We start from the raw sequence: 24,291 nt of genomic DNA, 5'->3' as shown, positions 1-24,291 counted from the left end.
CTCTTATAAATCTGGGTGAGATCATGTTGAGGATGTGATTCCGAATTCCTTCCTAATCCACAGGAAGCGACACGCCGAGGGGAAGCTGTTTGCGAGGGGAAGTCGTTTTTGTACGCGGGGAGATTAACGGCACCGAGTCATTCCTGGTGCCGAGTCGTGCCAGCCTCCGCCCTCTAATAAAGGATTAACCCTGTGAGCTGAGCGGCCTCGCACAAATGTGGGAATGTGGGTCGTTTTCGAGACTGAATGAAGACGCGGACAGGGCCGACTGTTTGGTCTTTCGACAAGTTTATTGCGAAACATAAACATTCATCTCATCACAGAATTAAGAAGCAGCTTGACATGTGAGGTCAGACATGAACAAGATGAATCACAGTAAAAAAAAAATAAATAAAAAATGAAACAATGTCCAAACGGGGTCGTGTTTTTGATGTCCGACGTGCGCGAGCCCGTTTGTTGGAGCACCACGTGAGTGCAGGATGTAGGACAGTCCGGCAGCAGTAGTATTGATTTCCCAAAGTCCACCAGAGCGGCTGAATGGGCCGCGGCTGTCCTTCCTCTTTCAGTGTTCGCGGTGGCTTTCCCGTCATAAAAAACTTCCCTGAAACTCAGGCCTGGCCTCTGAGTTTCTGCACGGGTCGACCTGTGTGTGGTCAGCGGCTTCTGACGAGCACCCTGCTGCTGCTGCTGATTCACAAACACACGGTCTGACTCAGCAGCTGCCGCTTGTTTTGGAGTCAGTAAACTGAAGATGAGTCATAGGGAAACGAGAGGCATCCACAACTTCCCCTTCAGTTTCTTCCTCAAACTTTCCAGCCCTCTGGCCTCCTTCCTCATTCTCTTTCTCCGTCTTGCTTCGGGGCTTTTACCTGCCCCGGCAGGTCCAGGCGAGTTTGGCCGACAACTCCTTCTGCAGTCCCTCCGTCCCGGGACCTGGTGGAGGTCATCTCGGTGCTGACACGGAGTTGACGATCATTTTAAACTGTCCAACAAGAGGCTGTTTTGTCTCTTTTTTTCAGAAAGCCGTGTTTTCAGAAGGCAGGTATGACTTGATTCAGAGACAAAGTGGCCAGGGACTCTCCGGCCCCGACGCGACAGCTGGCCAACGGAGCCGCATGCCTTTCCTCCCCGGGCTCCAACCTCGCCCTCTTGCTGGGAAGGAAGTCGGGCGCCGCCGACGCTTTGCCCCGGCGTTTCCTGGACTGCCTTGTCGGGCTCAGGTTCTCCTTTTCTTCGATGATGTCAAAATCATCATCGTAGTCATCTACCTTACTGTCCAGCTCCTCTGCGGCGGTCTCTGCCGAGTTTCTGTCCGACAGGGGCTCCGGCTGAGGCTCCGGAAGCACCGGGCTGGAGCTGGTGTCCATCGGCTCCTCCGGAGCTGGCAGCCCTGCGCTCGGCGCCTCGCTCTCCCGGGAGGAGTGGTAGATGTCCCGGGCAGACTTCATGACCAGGGACAGCAGGAGGCTCCGGTGAAGTCTCAGTCCCCCTCTCTGAGTCCGAGAGGCGTACAGCTTACTGATCGACACGGCCAGTATCCGCCTGGCTTCGATGTTGACTTCCATTGCTGTTGTGGCACTCATTGTTTGATTTCTTTTATATATATATATCTATATATAAACTCGTAATTACGCACGGGTCGACGCTGGTATCAAATGCAGTGAGGGTTGTTTTGCCTCGAAATATCACATCAGTTATGTCAGGGTTCAGTCTTCAGAAGTCGGTCTTCTGTTGTGCTCGGAGAAATGAGAGTACGCGAGTAGTTGGGCGGCGTTTTATTAAGTCTCTGACGTAAAGCGGACTTCATTCCTCAGTTAGTGACAAGCAGGCGCCTCCCACACCTGCTGTGGCTACACCCCCCCACGCACGCACACACACACACACACACACACACACACCAAGTCAGACACACCATCTGTTCCGTCTGACGATTTTCTCTCACACTTAATCTGTCGTTATTTAGATTTTTTTTTTTTTTTTTTTTTGCAAGAGGTGACTAATTGAATTAAATTCAGTGCGGTTATATTATCGGCCATTTTTCTCTTCCTTCTTCATTTCCTCCCTTTGTGCATTAAAGAGATGATGCAGATGCTTTGTATTGAGAAGATATTAGCCAGTGTTGAAATATTATACTTAATTCACACTATTCACGAAATGACTTTATATATATATATATATATATATATATATATATATATATATATATATATATATATATATATATATATATATATATATATATATATATATATAATATATAATTATTATATATATATATATATATATATATATATATATATATATATATATATATATATTAATATTATATATATATATATATATATATATATATATATATATATTATATATATATATATATATATATATATATATATATAATTATTATATATATAATAAAGCATGTTATAATTTATTTATTAATTATTATTATTATTAACAACAACAATAATAATAATACGTCTAATATTTATTATTATTGATCATAATAATTAATAATAATAGAGATAATAACCATTAGAATTTTAATATAGTTAACAATAGTAGTAATAGCAATAACAATGATAATAATTATAGTTTTTATTAGCATTACTACTGTTGTCATTATTATCCTTTTTCGATGTGCTGTAAGTTCGATTTCCTGTTCAGGAGAGGAAACGACATGTACCAAAAAGAGAAGACATCAGTCAGTGTTTACATTCTGGTAAAAACCCGGCCAGCAGTTCGAAGAATTTACGTGGGACAGAAGAAAAACGTGTCTCCGGTTACTGCGGGGACTTTCTTTCTCTCTTTCTGTCAAACACACACATGCGCCATGTCACTATGTCACACACACACACACACAGAAAAACACACGCAGAATAATACACAGAGACACACGGTTTCCTTATAAGTACTATCCGGTAGTAAAACAGCCCCGAGGGATCTCGCGCTCAGTGGAAAAGCCATGACGCGGACTGCTAACCCGCAGCCCCTCCCCCCTACACCGGTCCGCCAGTGCGCGCGCTCTCTTTCTCTTTCTCCTCCCCTCCCCGGAGGACGCGCGCGCAGCAACAGTGATGGCGTCATCCAAGCTCCATATTTGGAGCTGTCGCCGGTGTAAATAAAACGTAACCAGGCAGCGAAACGGCTGGGTTCAAGGAGTACGAGTCTGGCGAATCTGCTTTTATTCGCCTCTTTCGGAAAAATAAATAATTGAAGAACGATAAGTCAGAAAAGGGGACCCCAGTCTGCTTTTATCGAGTGCACAAGACGCTCATTTTTTATTATTTTTCTATGTCATTTTATTGTTTCATTGATCTTTCCAATTCTATTTTTCTTTTTTTCACATCATGGGTCTCAAACTCAGAGGTTGTTGTGCTAGTGTATAGTCAAACTCACCTCAATCAAATGACTTAATTGCCTCATTAGCATGCAGTCAGATTCTGAAGATTCATTTCTTTCTCTGTTTTTTTTTTTTTTTTTTGTATTTTTAATTCAGAAATAGATCTAAAACCCACGGGACATCTGGGCTAGAACTGAAGTTTGAGGCACAGGAAAAAAACGGTATACCTTCAAGTTATCTTGGGACTCCCAGGTCAACATAAAGCAGTGTTTGCCAACCCCAAAATCACAGGTAAAAAATAACAAAAAATAAAAAAAGACAGCTGCAAACTGCCCAGAGACCTTTGGTTCTACTTTAAATACAGATACTTAGCAAATAAAAAGCCTGAACTGTAACTTGGCCCTTTAAAACCATTTTTACTTCCTTGAATGCTGTTCTACTTTGTGACTAACTTTGTGATTCGTTTCCAAATAGTTCAACCATCAGGGACTATCTATGAAAACCAAAATACAAAGTATGCAGATTAATTCCATGTTTTGCTTTTCTTCTTCTTTTCTTTATGCGGGCTTTGAAAATCATGCGTCACCAAGAAGCAGCACAAGCATTCCTGGCTAAGCAATTGTTCAGTGTTGGAAAAAGGAAGAAAAAAGAAGTTGCAGCCATGAAAACCTCTCAGACAGCAGTACTTATGAACCCATATGATGAAAACAAAGTGCTGAACTCCAACAGCACACTATACCTTAATGCTTCTGCTCATACACTGTAGAAACTGTGGATCAGGAGCAGATTCATATAGAAGATCATCTTTCATTGTGGACAGAAACAAATGATTGGAAATAAAATGCCTTGTCTTGTGAAAAGACTTGAAATTTATTTATTTCTTTTTTTCCCAGAGAGACAGATTTTGGAGATTTACATTACATGTGATGTGCGAAAGCGAAGCCCTTGACTTTCACTCTGCAGCCAGGCGTTTGCCATGGAGACGGTGTTGTGTCTGATTATCCTTACACCGCCTCTGCCTGCGGCCAAGTGTGCGGCGCAGTGTACGAACACACAGAAGCAGGGTGGGGCCTGTTTCTTCTCCAAGCTGTGTTTCTCTCTGAAGAACAAACACTGGTTGGTAGGGCCGGGAGTTGACCTAGTTGCAGAAACATGGCATTTACTGGCAGACATTAAAGGAGGAAACATGGGAAACAATGAAGACGTTGACTTTTAGAAACAACAACAGAATTTCAGAGCGTTTCGAGGTTCATTTTATCTCCATATCCCTGCTTATTTTGTCTTCTTTTTTCTTTTTCTTTTTTTCAACCTTTGTAAATTTGCTTGCATACAAATTTACAAAAGGAATAATTGTCTCTAATCAGTTGCAGCTGATTATTTTTCTGCTATGGTGACCAACTGTATTGGTTTTGATGACTCATGCTCTGCTCTGAAAGTCCTTCGCTTGATTCAGCAAAACAGTTCTGATAGCACACGACCAGCAACCACGCAAGTAACACGGACGCTGTTGCAACAGTTACCTCCGCTGCAGCTTTCTAGTAATAATTACCAGAAGTGAGGGGAAAATAAAAACAACCATAGAAAATGGGAAGATGTTTCAATTTTTATGCAAACAGTTTGCAGAAACAGACACAATTGTTGACGGTCCAGCTAACGATGTGTAAAAAGCCATAGGCTAATTTAATATTTCATTGCAGCAGCACAATCTTACAATTGGACGGATTTATTTATTTGGGCAAAATGCAATTGTTTCAAACTTGTCAAAGGCACTTTTTCATCTTAATCTGTGGTGGTACACTCGATTTTGAGCAACCTTGGATTGGAGTTTGAGTCACCCGCTAACTTTAGACCCATCTTACACCCTCACACTCTTTCTCAACTAAAGTCTTTGAATGATTGTTTGTTGACAGGCCGGCCGGTGAGCTGCTTAAAGACAACTTTTTTAGTCTCCTAAAAAAATCTAGCAGCTTCTGCTAGATTTAAGTTGTGCTGTTAGGCATGGGGTCCCTCATGGCACACTGCCCTGCATGTTTTAGGTATTTCCTCTCTTCAGTCCAGCTGATTTCAATTGATGACTGATTAACAGGCGTTTGTTGAACTGCAATCGGTTGAGTCAGGCAGGGGAACCTCTAAAACATGTGGGACAGTGAGCCTTGAGCACCAGGGTTGGGAAACTCTGCACATGGCCCATTGCTGTTTTCTCTCTGCCTCTTTGTCTCTTTCTACGTTCTCTGATGTACCGATGGCCTTCAGCTATGTTTTCCCTTTTAACCATCGGAAGCGTTGCTGCCTTGACAAAACTAGAAGTACGTCCATCAAACTAGAGGCTGACAATCTAATCATTTCCTGCTTCTCAGTAATGAAAAGACAGATTTGATGGTCAATGCCCCTCTAAAATATCACTAATTCTCCCAAAATCACCCTGAAATTGACGACTGTCATAAACTGCTTTGTGCGCGTGGTTAGACTTGATGTACAAATAAAGTCCTTTTATCACAGTGTTTCAATCACATTCATTGGTAAAATTATGCAGGCATGCTTCGTAGAGGCTTTTAAAACTACGTTAAAGACCCACTCATTCACTTTATTCTGTGTGCCATAATTCTGTTTTAAATTGTATCATTTTCTAACAGTATTGGTTTATTCCTCATTGTTTTTGCTTTATCTGCTAGTAACGTTTTGAGCACACTGATTGAAAGTCCTTTATAAATGAAGTCATTATTTAGTCATAACACTTGCAGTAGTAGTAGTTTAACCCCTTAACAATCTTTTACCCAGGAATATAACCATAATGTGACACAGTAGCCAGTTTCTTTTAGCAACCAAGGTGCACACAGACCCTAGTTTATCCTGTCACACCTGGCAGTGAACAAGATGGAAAACCTTGAAAGCTCAAGTGTTTGGAGAACTGCAGCAAACAGAGCCATCTTGACTCCATAATAACAATTAGACTGTACCTGTTTACCAAGTGTTTGTGAGGAACAGCTGGGGTGGATAAAGGCCCTTTTTTATTGCCTTACCATCACATGAACATGTGAGGTTTGCTTAACTGCTCTGAGTCATTTCAAGTTGGGTTGAAATGACCCAACTTGAAATGGGTCATTTCTCATTGTTTTACTTTGACCCATTTCAAGTTGGGCTTGACACAAACAACAAATATGTGTGTGTGTGTGTGTGTGTGTGTGTGTGTGTGTGTGTGTTTGTGTGTGTGTGTGTGTGTGTGTGTGTGTGTGTGCGCGTGTGTGTGTGTGTGTGTGGGGTGTGTGTGTGTGTGTCATGCCCACTGTGATGTACGGGGGAAGAGTCTGTGACGCCGTAGGGCTGGTTCTTTTCCAAACTCCCCAGGAACCTCGGGTGCATGGCATCCTAACTATTTTTTGACAACATGATGAGATTTTAAACAAAATCACCAATGAATATTGATAATGGTTTGTCTTAGGTCTCTCAGAAGATCATGATCAAACACATTTGGCTCATTGGCTCACAGGATCCAAATTCAAATCTGTGTTCTCAAAAGCATTTTGTACAAATTAATGAAGTTACAAACTACTGAAGTGTAAAAACAAGTGTTAATTAAATATGAGTTTATTCTTTAGGTGTTTCACATTGCTGTAACCAGAGGAATCAATACAGCTTGCCTACACTACAAACAATGCTGCTGTTACTGCATTATAACTGGATGCTCAGAAATGATTGATATTGGTTGACGTTCAGCTTAAGTATCAGCATCTATGTACACAACCTGCTATAAAGAGTTTAGGGTCTAGGAAACATTGATTTAGGGAGATCAGTGCTGGTGAAATTCTTTGTATTACAGGAAGAAAAGAAGCCATGTTTCATTCCTGGTTTCCTACGCTGACGACACAAGGAAGACCTGAGGGCGCCACTGCGTAATGGATCTATTTTTAGACGCGCTGCTTTCTCACTCTGGTTGTTATCTCTGCACCACTTTCTTTTGTTATGCTATGGCCCATTTGCTCATTTTTCCCCCAGAAGAGATGATATTCTACATCACTGTCGTTGGGGATGGCTGATGTTTTCCTCGGAGCAGAAAGACACGAATCTGGACAGAAATGATATTTGTAAATCCCAGGATTTAAAATGTTCTAAAAAAAAGAAAAAAAGACATCAAGTTATTGATCAAATTTTCACTCAGGAAAGGACAGATTATGTCCTTTCAATTTTTCTTTCACAACATTGTAGGAAGTTTTTGAAGGCTTCGCTCTCATGTTTTATTTGGGGAAAGTACATGGAAACTAACATGTTCCACCATCTCGTGTGTGTATGGTGCGGATCTGAAGCATGACTTCCTGCTTGACTGCACATTCTGGTTTTGCAACTGGCATTTTATTTTCGATTGGCAAAGAAAGACGCACCTTCTTTCTTTAGGCAGTTCGTGTTAAGCTTTGACAACTAAATCTGTTCCTTATATCCAAACACATGCAAGAAATTCCCACTATTAAACATGGTGATTAAAAAGAAAACAGCATGCTGAGAGGAGTGGGTTTGTTTTTTCTTTCTTTTGATTTGTTTTGGGGGTTTTTAGCAGGGACTAGGTAGCTGAAATTAGAGGCCAAAGATTTGAAATTGTAGCATAATTTTTATCCATAAAACATTTTGAAAATCCCATTGTGATTCACCTCTGGCCAAACACACTGGCTTCCAATAAACATAGAAGTTTGTGTTTGTAACATGACCAAACATGGAAAAGTTCAAGAAATTCTGCAAGGAATGTAGAAAACTGGATAAGTTAAATAGATACTGAGTGTTTAATTGTTTACAATGCTTCCAATCTTTTTTTTTGTTTGTTTTTTAACCTAAATCATAAAAAACAATAAATAATCTCATGTTGTTATGATGGTGATATTAAAGTAAGAAACCAGAATTATAAAAAGGAATATTTCTAAACAGTAGCTCAATAAAGGCAATTTCAACTCCTATTTTTTTTTTTTTTTTTTTTGAAGACATAATGACTGTTCATTGCTGCAGCTTTTGTTACAGGGTGTTGGGGTGGAAGAGGAGGAAACAGGATGAAGTTGGGAGGAAGGAATTGGGGACAGCTTGGGTTGGATTTGAAAGAATAAACCACAGGAACAAAGACAATGGGTGGGACAGGATGCGAAGAAGTGTGGTGAGAAACATGCAGATGGGGATTTGGAGGATTTGCTGAGCTTGGCATCCCCTCCCAATGTAATGTAAAATGATATGCACTGCATTCCAAATCTATTGAAACCCTATGATTTTGTTTTTCACTCACATTTTCCCCATTTTTCTCAATTGATGTTTTTAAGTGAGATTTTATGCCACAGACCAACTCAGAGGAATGTACATGTATACCAAAGATGAGGGAAAAATATTTTTTTTTGTGAATTATTCACAAATTAAAATCTGATAAGTGATGTGAACATCAGCTTTGCTTATTTGGACACTGAAATTGCTGAAAATGGAGGCTGATGATCAGTCTGTGACCAGCAGCTGAAAGAAAAAAGACAACTAAAATTAAACTGTGGCCAGATCCTGTAAAAAAAAAAAATTAAATGCGCTTTTCAATATGAATATTGTCATATGTTTTAAGGTGCTGTGATAAATGCATTCAAATTTTTAAAAAAGAGAGAAAAATAAAGGCTGCACACTGACAACAGGCAGCCATTTAGTTGACTATTTATGTTGTATTTCAATTGTAAATGCGTCCCAAGTTTACCAGTATAAGCCTCATTCTGCTTTTTCGTTTCCGCCCATTGTCCTATTCTTGTACGGAGGAGATGGAGGGGCTGGTTGGCTTTTAAATTATTACATGTTAACTATCTCATGTCTGAATTTTAGTTTCCGTTGTTCCCCGGAGTTTTGTAATGTCTAAAGCGCGCCACGGAAAGACAAACTAGTGAACCAGCACCCAGATGTCGCTGTGTTACGTCGGTGCGTTTAATTTACGTTTACGTGTCGGGAGGGAGAGGAGGAGCGGACGTCTGCTTGTGCCTCACCCGTGCGCATGCGCGAGGCTTACAGAGGAAGGAAGCGATGTCGATAGAGGACCCGTTTTTCGTTGTAAAAGGGTGAGAAATAAGCAGAAAGAAACCGAAAAGCTGTTTTTTGTGAAGACGTGTACTTATAAATTCAAAGTATTATTAGTGATAATCCGAACAGGGACTCTTCGGGGCACTTTGACGGGAGTTATGCCAGAAGAGTTAGCACTTAGCTAGCTGTAACTAGCTTGCTCGCTTGTATACACACACACACACACAGTGGCACAGGGATAGTTTATGTGCTTATGCTTGCGAATGTTATTAAAAGACACGCTTAACATAACCTGGTTCGTTTTTGTTTTACTTGGCTTGAAATGTAATTGGCCTGACTGCTGCGAGTCAGTGCGGTGAAGTGATTTTGTGTTTTCTTTTAGCTGGAGGCGGATCTGTACACAGCTAAGAGTCTATGAAGGGTGCAGTGTATCAGCTGCTATGTTCCGCATTGTAATGCTGATGCCATGTGTGTCTTTGGTTTCCAGGGAGGTGCAGAAGGCCCTGTCTCGGGCCCGGGGTCTGTTTGATCGATGGGAAGAACTGTTACAGGAGGGCACGCAGGTGAGCTGTTCTGCAGCTCGTACCATTCTTGAAAGAGTCGTTGTGGATGGTCATGTTGTAAGCAGGGAGGGTCTCTGATAGCAGTCAGTCTTGCAACCACTCTGAAGAAGCCTCTGACCAAAGACTGCTGCTGAGCATTATGGACCAAACGAGAGAAAAAAAAAAGTCCACTTTTGGTCCGACCCAAACAAGCAGACATTTTCCTTTCTATTTCATACTTATGCATGACTTTGTGTTCATTCATGACATTAAACCGTTACAAAATACATAGAAGAATGTGATTTTTTTAATCTTAAATTTTATTTAAAAAGTACAAAATGAGAAAATGGTGACCTGTTTTAATAAATCTGGTGTGTTTTTCATCAGTTTTCTTTGTCTTTTAGAACCTGTAGTATCTGTCACAATTGCGCCAGAAATGCTGCGTTTTAAAACATTGTGTAGCCGTTTGGTTGGTGAACGTTGGTGTCTGTGGTCTCAGGTAAGCCGAGATGAGCTGGACTGGAGTGCCAACGAGCTGAGGAACTGTCTGAGGGCCATCGACTGGGACCTGGAGGACCTCAGTGAAACCATCAGTATCCTTTAAATCCAGAACCTCACACGTTACTAGATGTACTACTAGATATGGGGAAATATATTATGGGGTACACACAAATGTTATATATAAACATCTAGTTTATTTATTTAATTTATTTTACAGATATAATAATCTCTCTGCTTTTTAAATGAAACACCAATTATGTCAGCTGCTATAGATTATCATGAGTAGGTCGTCTTTGATATAAAAAAATAACCATTTTAAACGAGGATGTCCCTCAAAAAACCCAACCTAACCTGTCAAAAGCAGGCAAAATAATCCAAATATAATAGAAACGGAAGCAACAAACCTTTTGAAAATTTCAGTATGAACTGGTGCGTTTTAGGCTGGGAAGTAGGTGGAAAGAGAAATTATATTTGGAGGAAATATAGTCGGGTGTCATCTGACTAGCAGTGAAATATTTGAAGAACAGGGATCTTGGTCGATAATGAATTAAAGGGACCCTTATAGGGAATCCTGGGGCACACCTCCAGAGGAAACAAACTGAAAAATGGGATTTAAACTGGATGAACTGTGTTAAGCCTGAAAGTGATTAGGACAACCAGCCATGAGGAGTATGACTGGTTTCTGAATCAGTCTGGTTCAGACTGATATTGTCCTTAAAAATGATGCTTATTGAAGCATAACTGCTTGAGAAACAACGTTCTCTAGCATTTTTGGAACAAAAGGAAGGCGTAATGTAATATGTTGAAATGTAAACATTTTTGATAGGTCCTTAACTGGTTCAGGCATTGTGGAGTCAAATCCAGGGAAGTTCCGGCTGGGCGACAATGAACTCCAGGAGAGGAGAGACTTTGTAGAGCGCACCAGGAAGTCCGTTCAGGTAACTTCATCGCCACAAATTTGTCTGTAGAACTTTTGCAGTTTCATTTGTAAGGATATTAGTGACATTTTTGTGTTCTCATTTATCCACCCATATGTTGCTTGTTCAAAGAGTGATAAATTATTTCATAAAGTCTAGTACTTATCCATTAAAAGTTCGCTTAAAAGGACAAAAAAAACTGTCTGGAGAACTTGTCGAAACCCCGGAGTTCAGTACGTTCAAAATACATTTTTGTTGTTTAGATGTTATGTAAATGTCTTTATTTTTACATGTGCAAACGTCATCTCTTGGTCTAAGGTGTGGCTACTTTCAAAGCAGACGATCACCTTCGATGGGGTCGCCATGACAAAAAAAGAGAACCGCATGAACAAAGCCGGCTGTAATTTTACCATTAAGTATTGGCGATTAAACACACTGACTTGAGCTGCACGGCACTTTTTCTGTTTTTACTGTAAGCAGCCCCGAGTTCTCGATACACGTCTCTTTACGTAGATAAAGACAAAAAAATATGAGTCAGCTTCGAGAACCAGTCAAAAGTAAAGCAACCATTTATAAACTAGATCTGAGGAGAACCAAGTCAAACGAGACAACTTTCAGAGAGGAGCTTATTACTGGTTTTACTGGGACAACAGAGAGAAAACTCATGAATGGAATTTGTGAACTGAGGCAAACTTTTAAAATGATTGCTGCGTTGCTATTGGTGATATAATGGAAAAAGTTTCCTTGCAGGAGATGAAAGATGAACTGTCCAGCCCGTCCGCTGTGGCTCAGGCAGAGAAGAAGAACAGACAGGTCAGCGCTTCCTTCAAGACACTAAACACTCCACAGATTTCTCCGTGGATTGTTCAGAACGGCACAGCTTTGTTTTTGTCCTGCGTTTTTTTTTTTCGTATTTGGATCTCACGTGTGTTTATTCTGGGCCTGCTGGCTTTAAAGGAACAGGACCGCTCGACTGGACTGGAGGCTCACCTGGTGTCGGCCAACTCCAGGTACATTCAGGAGCAGCAGGAGCAGCAGCAGGTAAAGGAAAAGGCTGAATGTGCAAATTGGACAGGAAAGAATCAACTATTTGTTCAAAAAAATGTTTTCTATTGTTTAAGTTGCAAAGAAAATAAAACAAAGCTATAGTTATTGGAATTTGCAGACATCTATTTGTATATTTGTCAAAAGTACTGCATATAATGTTTACCTTAGAGTCCCATGAAGTTTTTTTCTTAGTTTTAATTTCCAACTTTTTTCTAAATCTGATAAGAAGTTTTGCCGATAATAATACAGAAACCTTTTGCTATTTATGTTTGGTATATTGTCAAACTTTAATCTTTAGGGGGGTAGAGGGCTCAGCTTTTTTCCCCTTTAAATTATATTTTTAAGAGCTCATTAGAAATTGGGCAAAAATTAAAGTTGTCTACAAAATATGTTAACATATAAACATGATGAACAGAAATTTGCATGCAATTTTTGGTAACACTTTATTTGACAGATTGTGAATATTTCATGAATATTTATGGCTTTTGTCATAAAGTGTCATTCGGTAAATCATGACACTTTTATTACAAAGTTGACATTATTCATAATGTCTTTGTTATGACAACTTGACATTAACCGAGAAATCATGATTTGACATTAATTTGTCATGAAAGTATTACTGATTAAAAAATTATGTAGCTTTATGTTATTAAAGCTAAAGTTTCATCAGTTTAACGTATGGAACAGCATATGCAGTATTTTATACAAAAGGCAACCCAACTTAAAAAAAATGTAAACGCTTCCTGATTAAAATTTTTGATGCGATTCTTTTCTGTTTTGTTATTACTAAGAGATGTTATGAAAGGTATCACACAGAGGACGTGGGACTCACTCTGCGGGTTAAAGATCTGCTTCTGCTTTCACACTGTGAATGAAGTGAAGGATTCCTTTCAGCATCAGACTGAATTAGATGTTTGGGGGTTTTTGTACTTCCTGTGGCGTAGGTTGACAGGGGTGTTCACGATGGAAGTGTGTCATTGTTACACTTCCTGTAAGTTTGTAGTAAAGTCAGAGATGAATTAGAAAAAGAAGCTGCTCGTTCTTTATGCAGTGAATGTAGTTTCTGAGCTCAATCAGAACTTGTATTGCTTTTTTTAGTGACAAAGAATAAGATTTGGATGAAATACTTACATCACTTTATGAGGAGCTCTTAGTTCACAGTTACGTGCAGCAATTTGGGGAAAGGTGACTGTAGAAGGTTGCTAAAGTAAACATCCGAAGAGTGGATGTTAGTCATTGATGAGACTGAAACATGTTTGTGTTTGTGGGTGTAGTTGATCATACAGGAGCAGGATGAGCAGCTGGAGTTGGTGTCGGGAAGCATCAGAGTGCTAAAAGACATGTCTGGACGTATCGGAGACGAACTGGACGAGCAGGCTGTGTGAGTGCTCCTGACTACAGAACGCTGCTCATCTGGATGGTTTCCGCTTTCTCAAGAATTTGTTGAAGTTTACGCTAAATGAACTTTGACCAAATAACCAGCTTCAATGTGATTCAGCGAGGAAAATATAAAGATTGTTTCTTGGTATATTTAAATTGGATTTTCTGCTAAAGGGAAGCTCCAGATTACGTGATTCTGTTAAGATCCATTGTTATAAACTGGCAAAAACAGATACATTTATTTTAACATGAAGCAGCCTTATGGTTGTGATCAATAGTTACCGTATTTTCTGGACTATAAGTCGCAGTTTTTTTCATAGTTTGGCCGGTAGTGCGACTTATACCTGGGAGCAACTTATGTTTGGAAGTTCGCACATCATTTTATCACATCACATGTTATTTTCACACTAAACTGCAAGAGGGCGCTCTAGGCCTGCGTTATTCAACCTTCGGAGTTAGTAGAGTTGTTTTCAAGTGACATCGAGGACAAAGATTTTATTGCATTTAGTGATTTAGTGACACGGATAGTTTGGTAAACTTATGAGCATGTTATTTAGTCATCTGAATAACTCTTAATATGTTATGCTAACATACCAGGCACGTTCTCAGTTCGTTGTTCATGTGTCATGTAATGTTAGCATACCGTACAATTATTCGGCCTGTTGTTGCCTCTATTCTATTTTTATTGCCTTTCAAGGTGACATGTCTCTTTCTTGGTGTTGGATTTTATCACATAAATTTCCCTCGAAAATGCGACTTATAGTCTGGAAAATACAGTCATTATTCATATCAGGAGCGGAGGTGAATTTGTGGAGCTTGCTAATATTTTCTATCCCAACATGACTAATCAAAAATGAAGAAACAGGTGAGCTGTAAAAACTTCCACAGTGGGTGTTGATGCAGCACAATCTGTCAGCATATAAGAAAATAAGTTCTTAGTTTCCAAGCAGTTGGATTAAGTTGTCTCCAATTCTGCTCCCACCCAGATTTCTGTGCTGGCTCCTTTCACATATTTGTGTTTTGACGTCATTCGGTTTAGTTTGTTTATCTGGTCTCCTGTTGTTGTAGCATGTTGGAGGATTTTGGAGATGAGATGGACCAGACGTCATCCCGCATGGATTCAGTCCTGAAGAAGCTGGAGAAGGTTTCTCACATGACCAGCAGTAAGCATCTACCATCCGTTTTCTTGGGGTTCGGGAAGCCATTCTCCCAAAAAAACCAATCTGTTTTACGCCGTTTGACTCTGTGCTTCGACACTTGAGGTTGATCTTCAAGTAGCTCCTATCGTGCTTTTCCAGACGATTGGTGAATGTCAATAGAAAGAAAGACTGAAGGTAGGTAGTGAACAGTACTAGAATGAAAGAAGGGAGGATGGAAGGAAGAATTGGAGAATGATAGTAGAAAGAAGGAAGCAAGGACACAAGGAAGATATGAAGGGATTGTGAAAGAAGTCAGGAAGGAGGAACAGAAGCTGGGAATTAAGAAAAGTGAGGAAGGACATGAAGGAGGAAATGACACTAGGAAGGATAGAAAGGACGATGGAGACGAGGATGAAAAATGGGGGAAACGAGCAGGGAAAGAAGGGAGGAAAGATTTGAAGGAAAGAGAAACAAGGGCAGAAAGAAAAGGTGCAACAGGAGGAAAGAGGAAACTAGACATAAAGGAAGATGCAAACTTTTACACATCTAGATAGGGAATAAAAGGTGGGAATATAAATATTTTACATATACGTTTAGTTTTTCCATAGCAGATCAAACCAGGGGGAAAAAAACATCCAATTTAATTCTGTACTTTTCTAGCTCACATTGGAACCATGAAGAAAACGTAATCCAGCAGGTTATAGCAATAATTGTTTCCTCTCTGCTGCCCCCTCCAGGTCGGAGACAGTGGTGCGCCATTGGCGTGCTGGTCGCCATCATGATTGTCGTCCTCATCCTCTTCCTTGCTCTCTGAAGACCTCTGACCTCTTGATGATGCTCGCCTGTCAGGATGAATGGACAGAAAACCACGGGAAGAAGGAAGTCTCCTCCTCCTCTTCCGTTCCCTCCTAAAATCACTCCTTTAACTCACACCGAGGAGAAAACTGCCACCTGCACTGAAACGTTAGGACGCGATTGTCAGATCTGTTTTTCACCGATCTGGCGGAAAGAAGAAGAACTTTGAGAGAATCCCGGGGGTGTTATGTTTTTCATATTTGTGCGTCGCAATTATTGATGCTAAGTGTTGGGCTACAAACTCAAATCCGCACATTTTCATGCTTCTGGAGATTATGTAGAGCAGTCAGTGAGAACGATGGGGTTTGAGAAATACACTCACGGAGGTACTTTGGTCAAATGTTTTAAGTATTAAATCCATTACAGTCTATCTCTTGGTGTTTTAACCCAACACAAAGAGTGGCGGGCTGTGGCCTTAAATATATTTTTATACAATGTTTGAACCGTGCGTCATGTTCATGTGCCTACCTGCTAATTACAGTGACAAATTACCTGCAAATGATCAGTCAGGCTCCCGGGACCGGGGAGTCCTCACATCCACGTCTCATCGAAGAGGAAAGCGTTAGTCAAAACTGAAAACACTGATTTAAAAAAAAAAAAAACACATAGAGAGAGAGAGATGCGCTTCACGGTTTGTGTGGAAACGAACGGATTCCTGAAGAAAACCGTTTTTATTTCCCGCCCTGAGAGAGACCGAGGGAAGCGGGGGCCGCCGCCACGCGCCTCCTCAACGCCGTCAGACGTGAACCCGCGCGACTGGCCGGGGCTTCATTACTCTCGCTGGATGATGAGAGGCGGCCTCGCCTCGGAGCGAATGGGTTCACCTCTTTTATTTCAAAGCGTCTGATAATTGCGGAGAGAAATGGTTGCTGGGCGAGATGCTTCTTTGTGCGGGCCTGCGTCAGGCTCGCAGCGCCCTCTGCTGGATGCTGAGGGGTTTTGTTTTATCTGTTCAAACGACACTAAGGTGTGCTGAAGCTCTGTATCATAACCACAATGCTTTAATGCGCGTGTTTGAAAGTAAATTAATTTTCCTGTGCTGTCTGCTGTAGGTTCAGTTTTTGTTTTTAACTCAAATTCAAATGTCTTAAATTGAAATTGTTGGGGTCTGTTCTGAGGGAAAACAAACTTGCATACCATTTGCCCACAAATGGGTCAGGATGCATTATTCTCTATGAAGTTTTGGCTTGAAGATAAAAGCCTTCCCACTGCCAGAGCCAAGTGAGATTTAGTCCTCTTGGTGCTTTTAAGTCTCCTAATCTGTGCTTTTTACAAATTCAGTGGAAAAAAAACCACAAAAAATATTTGTAAAATTCCTCAAAACATGTTTTGCACTTCAGTGTCACCTGTAAGATCTGTTGGGGTCAACTGGAGGTCAGTAACCATTAAAGCATCTGTATTGCTTTTATTTTAACTTGAGGAACTCATTTCACAAACATCTCATTTGACTGCGTTGTACAGCAAGAAACGTTTGTATTTGAAGTATCAAGTTCTTTGTTTTTATTGAATTTGCCTTCAGTCGATCCATAGATGAATGTGATGGAGGAAACTGAAGATTGGTTTTAGTCCTGCTTTAATAGGTTACATCAAACTTAATTCAAATTGAAACGCTTTAGTTATTTGGGATTCTTCTGAGTGACGTGTGGTTAAAAAACTGCCATTAAGTGTCTTGGATAATTGCCAGCCATCAGGATTTATGTACCTACAAGACGGCTGCAAAACAAGCATTTGATTTTATGAAACTGACTGATTGAAGTAGTTTTTGTGCCCATAAGCAATATGATTTTTCTTTCTTTTATTGTCACTGTTCATGGTCCTAAGCGGTTCCTTTTTCTTTTTTACATTTTGGCAGTTTTGAGTCCGGTCTGATCCGGTATAAATCCCTGAACATCGTCTGATTGCATCTTCCCGCTGTAATTTGTCTCATCCAATTTGTTCTCCATGAAGCAACCGAATTTATTTAGAGCAACCTTGTACACTGACTGACCTGCGTGTTTGAAAGAATACAGTATTTTGAGTCTCGGTTCCTACTGTGATCTCTTTTTTTTTTTTTTTCTTTTGTAAATGGTTATATATAAGAAAAGCTTTCGCTTGCTGGAAGGACGCCGTGCGAGTGAGTTTTAATTGAGAGGCACTTATCAAAACGGAGACTTCGTCACATCCTTTCTCTGGAGAGCCGAACCATCGTGTGAAATTGCATTTGGTTGAGCTGGAATGATCAGAGTGCGGGTCCCCTGTGCCTGGACGAAGCAGGAGCAGTTCTGAAAATAACCTGGCCGCTGTCCTGAGGCTGGCTTCTATAAAAAGTATTCACCCCTTTGGATGCTTCACCTTTTGTTTTTTTAATTGTTTTTACAGATTGGTCATGTTGAACAAAATTAGGCATTTTTTTTCTGACATCAACGTTTTACTTTAACGTTAGAGTAAAAACCGATTTCTACAAAATTACATTTAGCATAAAATAAGTGCATAAATATTCACCCCCCGCCCCCTTTGAAGTCACTAACCTATTTGAACAGAAGTCCAGCCGATTGCTGCTGGTCGTCTCACAATTAGGTGAAAGGAGATGGACTTGAGTGGAGAGTGCTGGCTGCCATTACAGCATGAAGACAAACAAACACCCAAAGCAAGTCAGAGAACACTTTATTGAGAATAGGAGTCAGTGGATGGATCCAAAAAAAATATAAATCTCTGAGGTTCTGAAGATCCTCGGGAGTTCAGTTAAATCCATCGGTAAATTTGTCTTGGTCAGGCCGTCCTTGCAACACTTATTGCCTGATTATGGATAATTATGACTCGGGGAGTTAATAAAAAACAAAATTCAGGTGCAAATTTTTAAAAAATTGCTCAACCAAAATGCCTCAAATATGTACTGTAAACTTATTGCGATACGGATGCACCGCTATGAAACTTTGGACTGATATCAATATTTTGTACATAGGTCAATATATCTGGCATCAATCACTACAATAGTTTGCAATGTTTCAATCACTGTGACCTCTTGACATTTACTTCTTATTTTATTGTTTTAGACTAGTTGCACCACTAACACACAATTTGTGTTTGGGAAACTTGTGTGAAAAAGGTAGGAGTGCGTAGCATACACTTCAAATCCAACAAAAATTGTGTCAAACATTTGCTAATGCATGATTTTGTCTTTCAAATGCTATTTTGAAGTTATTGTCAGATGCTTAAATAACTTAATGCTTAAATAAAAGGAAAGACGTCAAAGGTCAACCAGGCTCCTTCACATTCTTTAGCTCCGACAAGAACGGTGTCGATGGTTTCTGCCGTCCTCGTCTGAAAGAGTAACGTATTACGGTCTTACAAACGTCACAGTCCAACCAAACAAAAAGCGTTTCACATTTTCTATCCTTTCACACCCAAGTCTATAAAAATCAAAGGCTGACACAGAAGGAATTGCGCAGCATAAACCATTTCTGGGTCCTGGTTGCCCTTCGCTGGACAACTGGGAACGAACTCAACCGGGAGAAAAACCGACACAAAAACAGAACGTCACTCAGCAGTTCAGTTCAGTCTTGTTTTATTACAAATCTTTTATTAGGATATCCATATTTTTCCTCATTTTTAATCATCAGTCTGGTTTCTTTTCCTCTTTACAGTAGTTGATGTGCAATCATCTTTATTTCTGGGTCACAGTTAGGAATTCACAAAGTTTATTGGCACTTTGAACACATGAGGGGGAAGCTGGCGCCGACACGGGGCAGTTCAGGGTGTAAGGGACAATCGGCTTGCATGGAGGTGGCGGGACTGAGGGTAGGAGGTCTTGGGTGTGGGTGTGTGTGTGGAGTGGAGTGGGGGTGAAGGGCGGGTATATTCTTTGACTTCGATGGATGCTACTGCATTATTTTGTGTTTTTATTTATTTATTTTTCTTCTTACAAACCCTCTAAAATCTGTTCTCACCTTTTCATTTATCCGAGTTATGAAGAGTAATAAAGAATAATACCTCATGCTGCGAGTGCACACCTAACAATCAAACTTTGATAGTGCTTCTATTTCGTAATGTACAGTTTATATATTTATATATTTATACCGGAAACTGAGAAAAGAAGAAGTTCTGTAAGCCATCTTCGCCCAACAACACCAGAGACAATCAAGAGGTGGTTTATCTTTTTTTTTTTTTTTGTTTGTTTTTTTGTTGTTGCCTTTTTTCAAAAATGGCGGTAGACGTTTGCTATGGTCCTGTGACAGCCCCGCCCCTTCCCCTGCTCTGTAAATATGATTCTGAGGTAAGACAGTTGACATGAACTCTCGGCTTGCGTCCCGTTTCTGCAAAAGCCCTGCACTGTGTGTGTGTTCAAAATGGCCGTTTTGACCCTCAAAACGAACCTTTTTTTTTTTTTATACACACACACACACACATATATATATATATATATGTATGCATATATATGTATATTAACCTGCTTTGTAACGGCAGCCACAGCAGTCCAGAAAGCTGCTTGCAGAGCTGAGATTAAAGTCTGCTATGGCTGAGAGCTCCAGAGGTAAACTGGTGATTTTTTTTTTTTTGTCTTAAAACTGCATCAGCAACACAAAGACGCACACGCGTATCCTGACGGTGTGCAGGTGCATGGGCGAGCGTCTGCATTTCGGAGGTTTTCACGTTTTTGCGTTTTTTTTTTTTAAATGTGTACATATACAGTGTATAGAGCTTTATATATAGAAGTATGTGTTTTGTCTCTGGTGTGCGGGGATGTCGGGAAAGAGCAAAGTAAACAGACGTGGATTAAAAAGACCACAGAGAAGAAGAAAACAGAAGGAAGTCGTGACGATTTTCGGAGTCCCACAAGGCGGGTGATGGCGGCCAAAGCAGAACCGCCGAGGACCATGGGAGAAAAAGGCTGTGACGGTGAGAAGGACAGAGAGGCAGGGATGAGCTGTAAAGACGTCGCCTAAGTATTGCCATCTTGATTCAAGAAGGTCTTGCATTTCCTTCCTGCCGTTGTCTGTTCTCAAGTCAAGATTTTTTTTCTTTCCGTACACACGTGATCACGCCGTCACTGGCGTTCCTTGTGGTTTTCAAACAGGTACCCACACAGGGGAGAAAAAAAAACGCAAATCCACCCATTGTTTCGGTAAGTTACACTGGGATCAAGTGTTGAAAACATGTCTTTGTTTCACACTTTCCACCTTTGCTTTACCAAATCTGTAAGTCGAAAGCACACACAAGGTTTCCGACGGTGAGGCCACTGTAATTTTATGCTAAAAACGGGATTCAATCCAGAAAATGGAAATGTGTTATCTATTTACACTTTAAATGACAGGTTAAGCGGCGGCCTTCAAGTTCCGCTAAAATGTTTTGTTTGAGACCTTAAGGAGTGAATGTTTAAATCTTGCTTTCGTGTGTATGTAAAAAGGAGCCAAAATGTTTTGTAGATTTATTAAAGCTCAATATCTACGCATGTTCATAATTAAAAGAATACTGGATATTGTGTCTCCGTGCCTCTTTTTTTTTATGTTGTAAAAATTAGAGGGTGAAAATATGTTTGCATAGAGAAATGGTGGCTGTCAGCTGCATTAAGACGCGATTTCAACACTTTCTTGTAGAATTGGACTTTTTTCATTTTTTTTTTTATCTACACTTTTTGAAAGGTGGCGTGATTTCTTCAGATCATCTAAGATTTCGATCAATTGTCAGCTGAAACTAGGAGGTGGGTTTTTCTTTCCTCAAGTTGTGCAGATTTCCAGTCCTGTGTGAGAACCCTGTTCAAGTCACCACCTGCCTTATTCCACCCATCTGGACCATCTCCCCCCGAACCCCAAACCTAACCCCACCTGGGGGAGAGACAGCTTGAAATGTTCATCCTTCATCATTTCAACAATAAACATCTTTCAGAGGAGAGAGAAGGGGAAAGAAATCAAATAAACAGCAATAGTACATAAAAGTAAAATTAATAAAAACAAGAAACTTACATAGAAAACAACTCCTCATATTAAATCTACACCCTTTTTTTACTCCTTCCCCAATCAAAAAGTCCCGCTTCAGATGCCAGCATTCAAATTCCACAGATAGGAAGTGACAACAGTGAGCGTGCTCAGAAAGGTGCAGAGGGCTTTGGCTCCACAGGTAAGTTGAGCGCTCCCCAGAAGGTGCTTTTATTATTTTTTTTTCTCCCACTCTCTACAAGTCACTTTTTTCCCCTATCTGTGGGTCGGATGAGGTCAGGAGTTCACCGATGCAGACTGACGAACGGATGGAGACGTCGGACAAACAAACAAGCGGAGTGCTCTTGTTTGTTTTGTTTGAAACGTTTTGCAGTTCATGTCAGTATTTTTCAATCTATTTTGGCGTTGTTGGCGGACATGTTTGGAAGGCATCCTGTAGTGTCGGATAATAGCGGCGGAGGCTCTATGGCGTCCGCCATTAAGGTGCTCAGATGAATACAGTGATCGACTCTTTTACAATCATAGTTCACCGCTTTTTGGGATCCCCTCCTTCCCGCCACCTGGTGGGTTTTGGAAGTTGCTGCAGTGGTTGAGGCCCGCCCCCTACTCATTCCTCCAAGCCGCAGCACCTGGACCTGGCCACTAGGTGGCGTTTAAAGAAGGATTTTAAACATTCATGTAGCGGTAGCTTATGCTTTGGAGAAAAAGCTGGTTCACGAACCAGTTATTGTAAACTTGATTGGTTCAATTGATGCTTTTAAGAGTGAGTACATATTTATTTATGACATAATTTGGTTTAAAACAGTCATTTAGACTTGCAGAATTTACTTGAAGTGAGCCTCACAGCTTTTTGTCTTCTTATATCCATCCATTCCTCAGTTGGCGCACCCCCTGACCCCGACCCTGGCCGACAAAGTCCTCGGTACAGTAAAAACTAAACATCTGCTCCAGCAACACCCATATCCCCCTCACAATGCCCACAGCACCTCAGTCATACAATTTCAATGTAAAAATATGTGGTTCTCTTTTTCTAAACTATTTTACACCTAACTGTGTATCAACCGCTTACGCAACTCTACATACGGGCATTAAAAGATGAAATATTAGTAGCATCTCTTTTAAAAAATAGCTTGATAACTAAAGACTCAAATGTGAAACAAAAAAAGCAAAATGAAATTTAACATTAACACACACACAAAACATCCTGTGGCCCACCCAAACGCGAGACAGAACGTTGCCTTTAAATAGCTGCCCTACAAAAGGGCAAACAACACGATTAACAGCATATGGCACTAGGAGATCCCATTCCTAAGTTCCTATTAGTGATGCAGTTTTCAGTTTGATCCACCCTGACCATTGGAAACAAGAAGAAGAAGAAAAAAAAAAGGATCTGCTTAGCGAGCACAAATCACAGAGCTGCAAGGACGTGATTGCAACAGCCTTCAGTGGGACCGCTGTTGCTGAGTGAAGACAATTTTTTTGCATCGGTGAAGTGTTTCTAAAAAAAAGTCGGTTTCGGAGGAAGCACAGATGTAAGAGACTGTTCTACTACATGGGTCATTCAGGCTGCAGGAAATGAAGAGAGACCAAGACTTTCAGGAGAAAACTTAAGCTAACAGCAGCTTAGCTCCGTCTGAACTCTTCTGTTGAAAAACATGGTGGATTTGGAAACGCTTGGCAGCCTTTTGGAAATTCTCCAACCCACTCACAGAAGTTTTAGCAATGCAAACTGCACTAATCACGTTTAATGCGAAAATGAAATGTAACGACAGTTTAAATTGTTAACCCCATATTTATTTTCTGTTGGTTTAAAAGTAATTAGAGCATCCCGCTTCACAAAAACTGCTCCAACACTGTGACGCCACAGTTTGTTTCACTTTGCTTAATTGATGGCCAATGATGGCAGGAAGGCGAGACAGAGTATTTTGAATTCTGTGATTACAGTTTAATTTGTGTTAATTGATGTTGGCTGGTCGAAAACTGATCAGTGTGTCTCTTATTACGCATTTTGTAGTTCTGACAAAAACTGTCTAAACTTTTGTTATAACAATCTCCTATTATCTTTTTTCTAATAAAACACAAATACATGATTTATCTTATGTTTTGGAAATATTTCTTTGTTGAAATGCTGTTTTAAAATGTAATTTATTCCTTTTATTTTGTTCTCTTGCCTGCATCTAGGTGATGTTAATCCAATGAGCAGACAGTAAAACTGCACTGAAGTCAGTTTGTCTCACAGTAGTTCCCATCGACTCTGCTACATAAACTAATACTTATTATTGCTTCTTTCCAAATGAAACTTTCAAATATTTTAAGAAAAGCTGCAAACAATGACCTTTTGTCATAAAAACAAAATGTCCAGAGAATTGGGATTATGGTTATTCTTATAACCACTTAAAATGTGTTAAAAATCCAAAATGTCCAAATTAGGGGTGCACCAATTTCTGACCATCACTGATCTTAAAAAAAAAAAAACACCTGGCATGCCAATTCCAATTTTGTCTAATACAGGTAGGTCAGGTCAGTGGAAAACGTAGTTTTTCCATGTGTCAGCTGCTAACCAATCTCACAAATGAAAGAAAATCGAGGTTGATTTTTTCCTACGCCCCTCGTCCAAATAGTAAAAAGAAAAATTCTCAC

General features: G+C 40.3%; 2 protein-coding genes across 2 annotated transcripts; one reads left to right on the top strand and one right to left on the bottom strand.

Moving 5' to 3' along the window:
• Positions 1–266: 266 nt before the first annotated feature.
• ier2b (immediate early response 2b) lies at positions 267–1,744 on the bottom strand. The gene has a single exon (XM_055041734.1). It carries the CDS (start codon positions 1,581–1,583, stop codon positions 1,032–1,034), a length of 552 nt encoding a protein of 183 aa, XP_054897709.1. The 5' UTR covers positions 1,584–1,744; the 3' UTR covers positions 267–1,031.
• A 7,574-nt stretch (positions 1,745–9,318) lies between these two features.
• LOC129367278 (syntaxin-10) lies at positions 9,319–17,765 on the top strand. The gene is made up of 9 exons (XM_055041605.1): positions 9,319–9,396; positions 9,846–9,921; positions 10,400–10,493; positions 11,245–11,339; positions 12,069–12,131; positions 12,276–12,359; positions 13,640–13,746; positions 14,814–14,908; positions 15,622–17,765. Exons 1-9 carry the CDS (start codon positions 9,362–9,364, stop codon positions 15,696–15,698), a joined length of 726 nt encoding a protein of 241 aa, XP_054897580.1. The 5' UTR covers positions 9,319–9,361; the 3' UTR covers positions 15,699–17,765.
• Positions 17,766–24,291: the final 6,526 nt, after the last annotated feature.

Source organism: Poeciliopsis prolifica, unplaced genomic scaffold, assembly GCF_027474105.1.
Source record: "Poeciliopsis prolifica strain line A6 unplaced genomic scaffold, Auburn_PproV2 SCAFFOLD016, whole genome shotgun sequence".
NCBI lineage: Eukaryota > Metazoa > Chordata > Actinopteri > Cyprinodontiformes > Poeciliidae > Poeciliopsis > Poeciliopsis prolifica.
This window is presented reverse-complemented; position numbering and strand designations above follow the sequence as displayed.

What these genes read in the sequence shown, in the direction of transcription:
- ier2b (XM_055041734.1), bottom strand. Translation starts at nt 1,583, where the DNA reads ATGAGTGCCACAACAGCAATGGAAGTCAACATCGAAGCCAGGCGGATA.
- LOC129367278 (XM_055041605.1), top strand. Translation starts at nt 9,362, where the DNA reads ATGTCGATAGAGGACCCGTTTTTCGTTGTAAAAGG. An exon ending in GCACCAGGAAGTCCGTTCAG is followed by an intron (nt 11,340 to 12,068) that starts GTAACTTCATCG and finishes GTTTCCTTGCAG; the next exon opens with GAGATGAAAGATGAACTGTC. An exon ending in GAACTGGACGAGCAGGCTGT is followed by an intron (nt 13,747 to 14,813) that starts GTGAGTGCTCCT and finishes CTGTTGTTGTAG; the next exon opens with CATGTTGGAGGATTTTGGAG.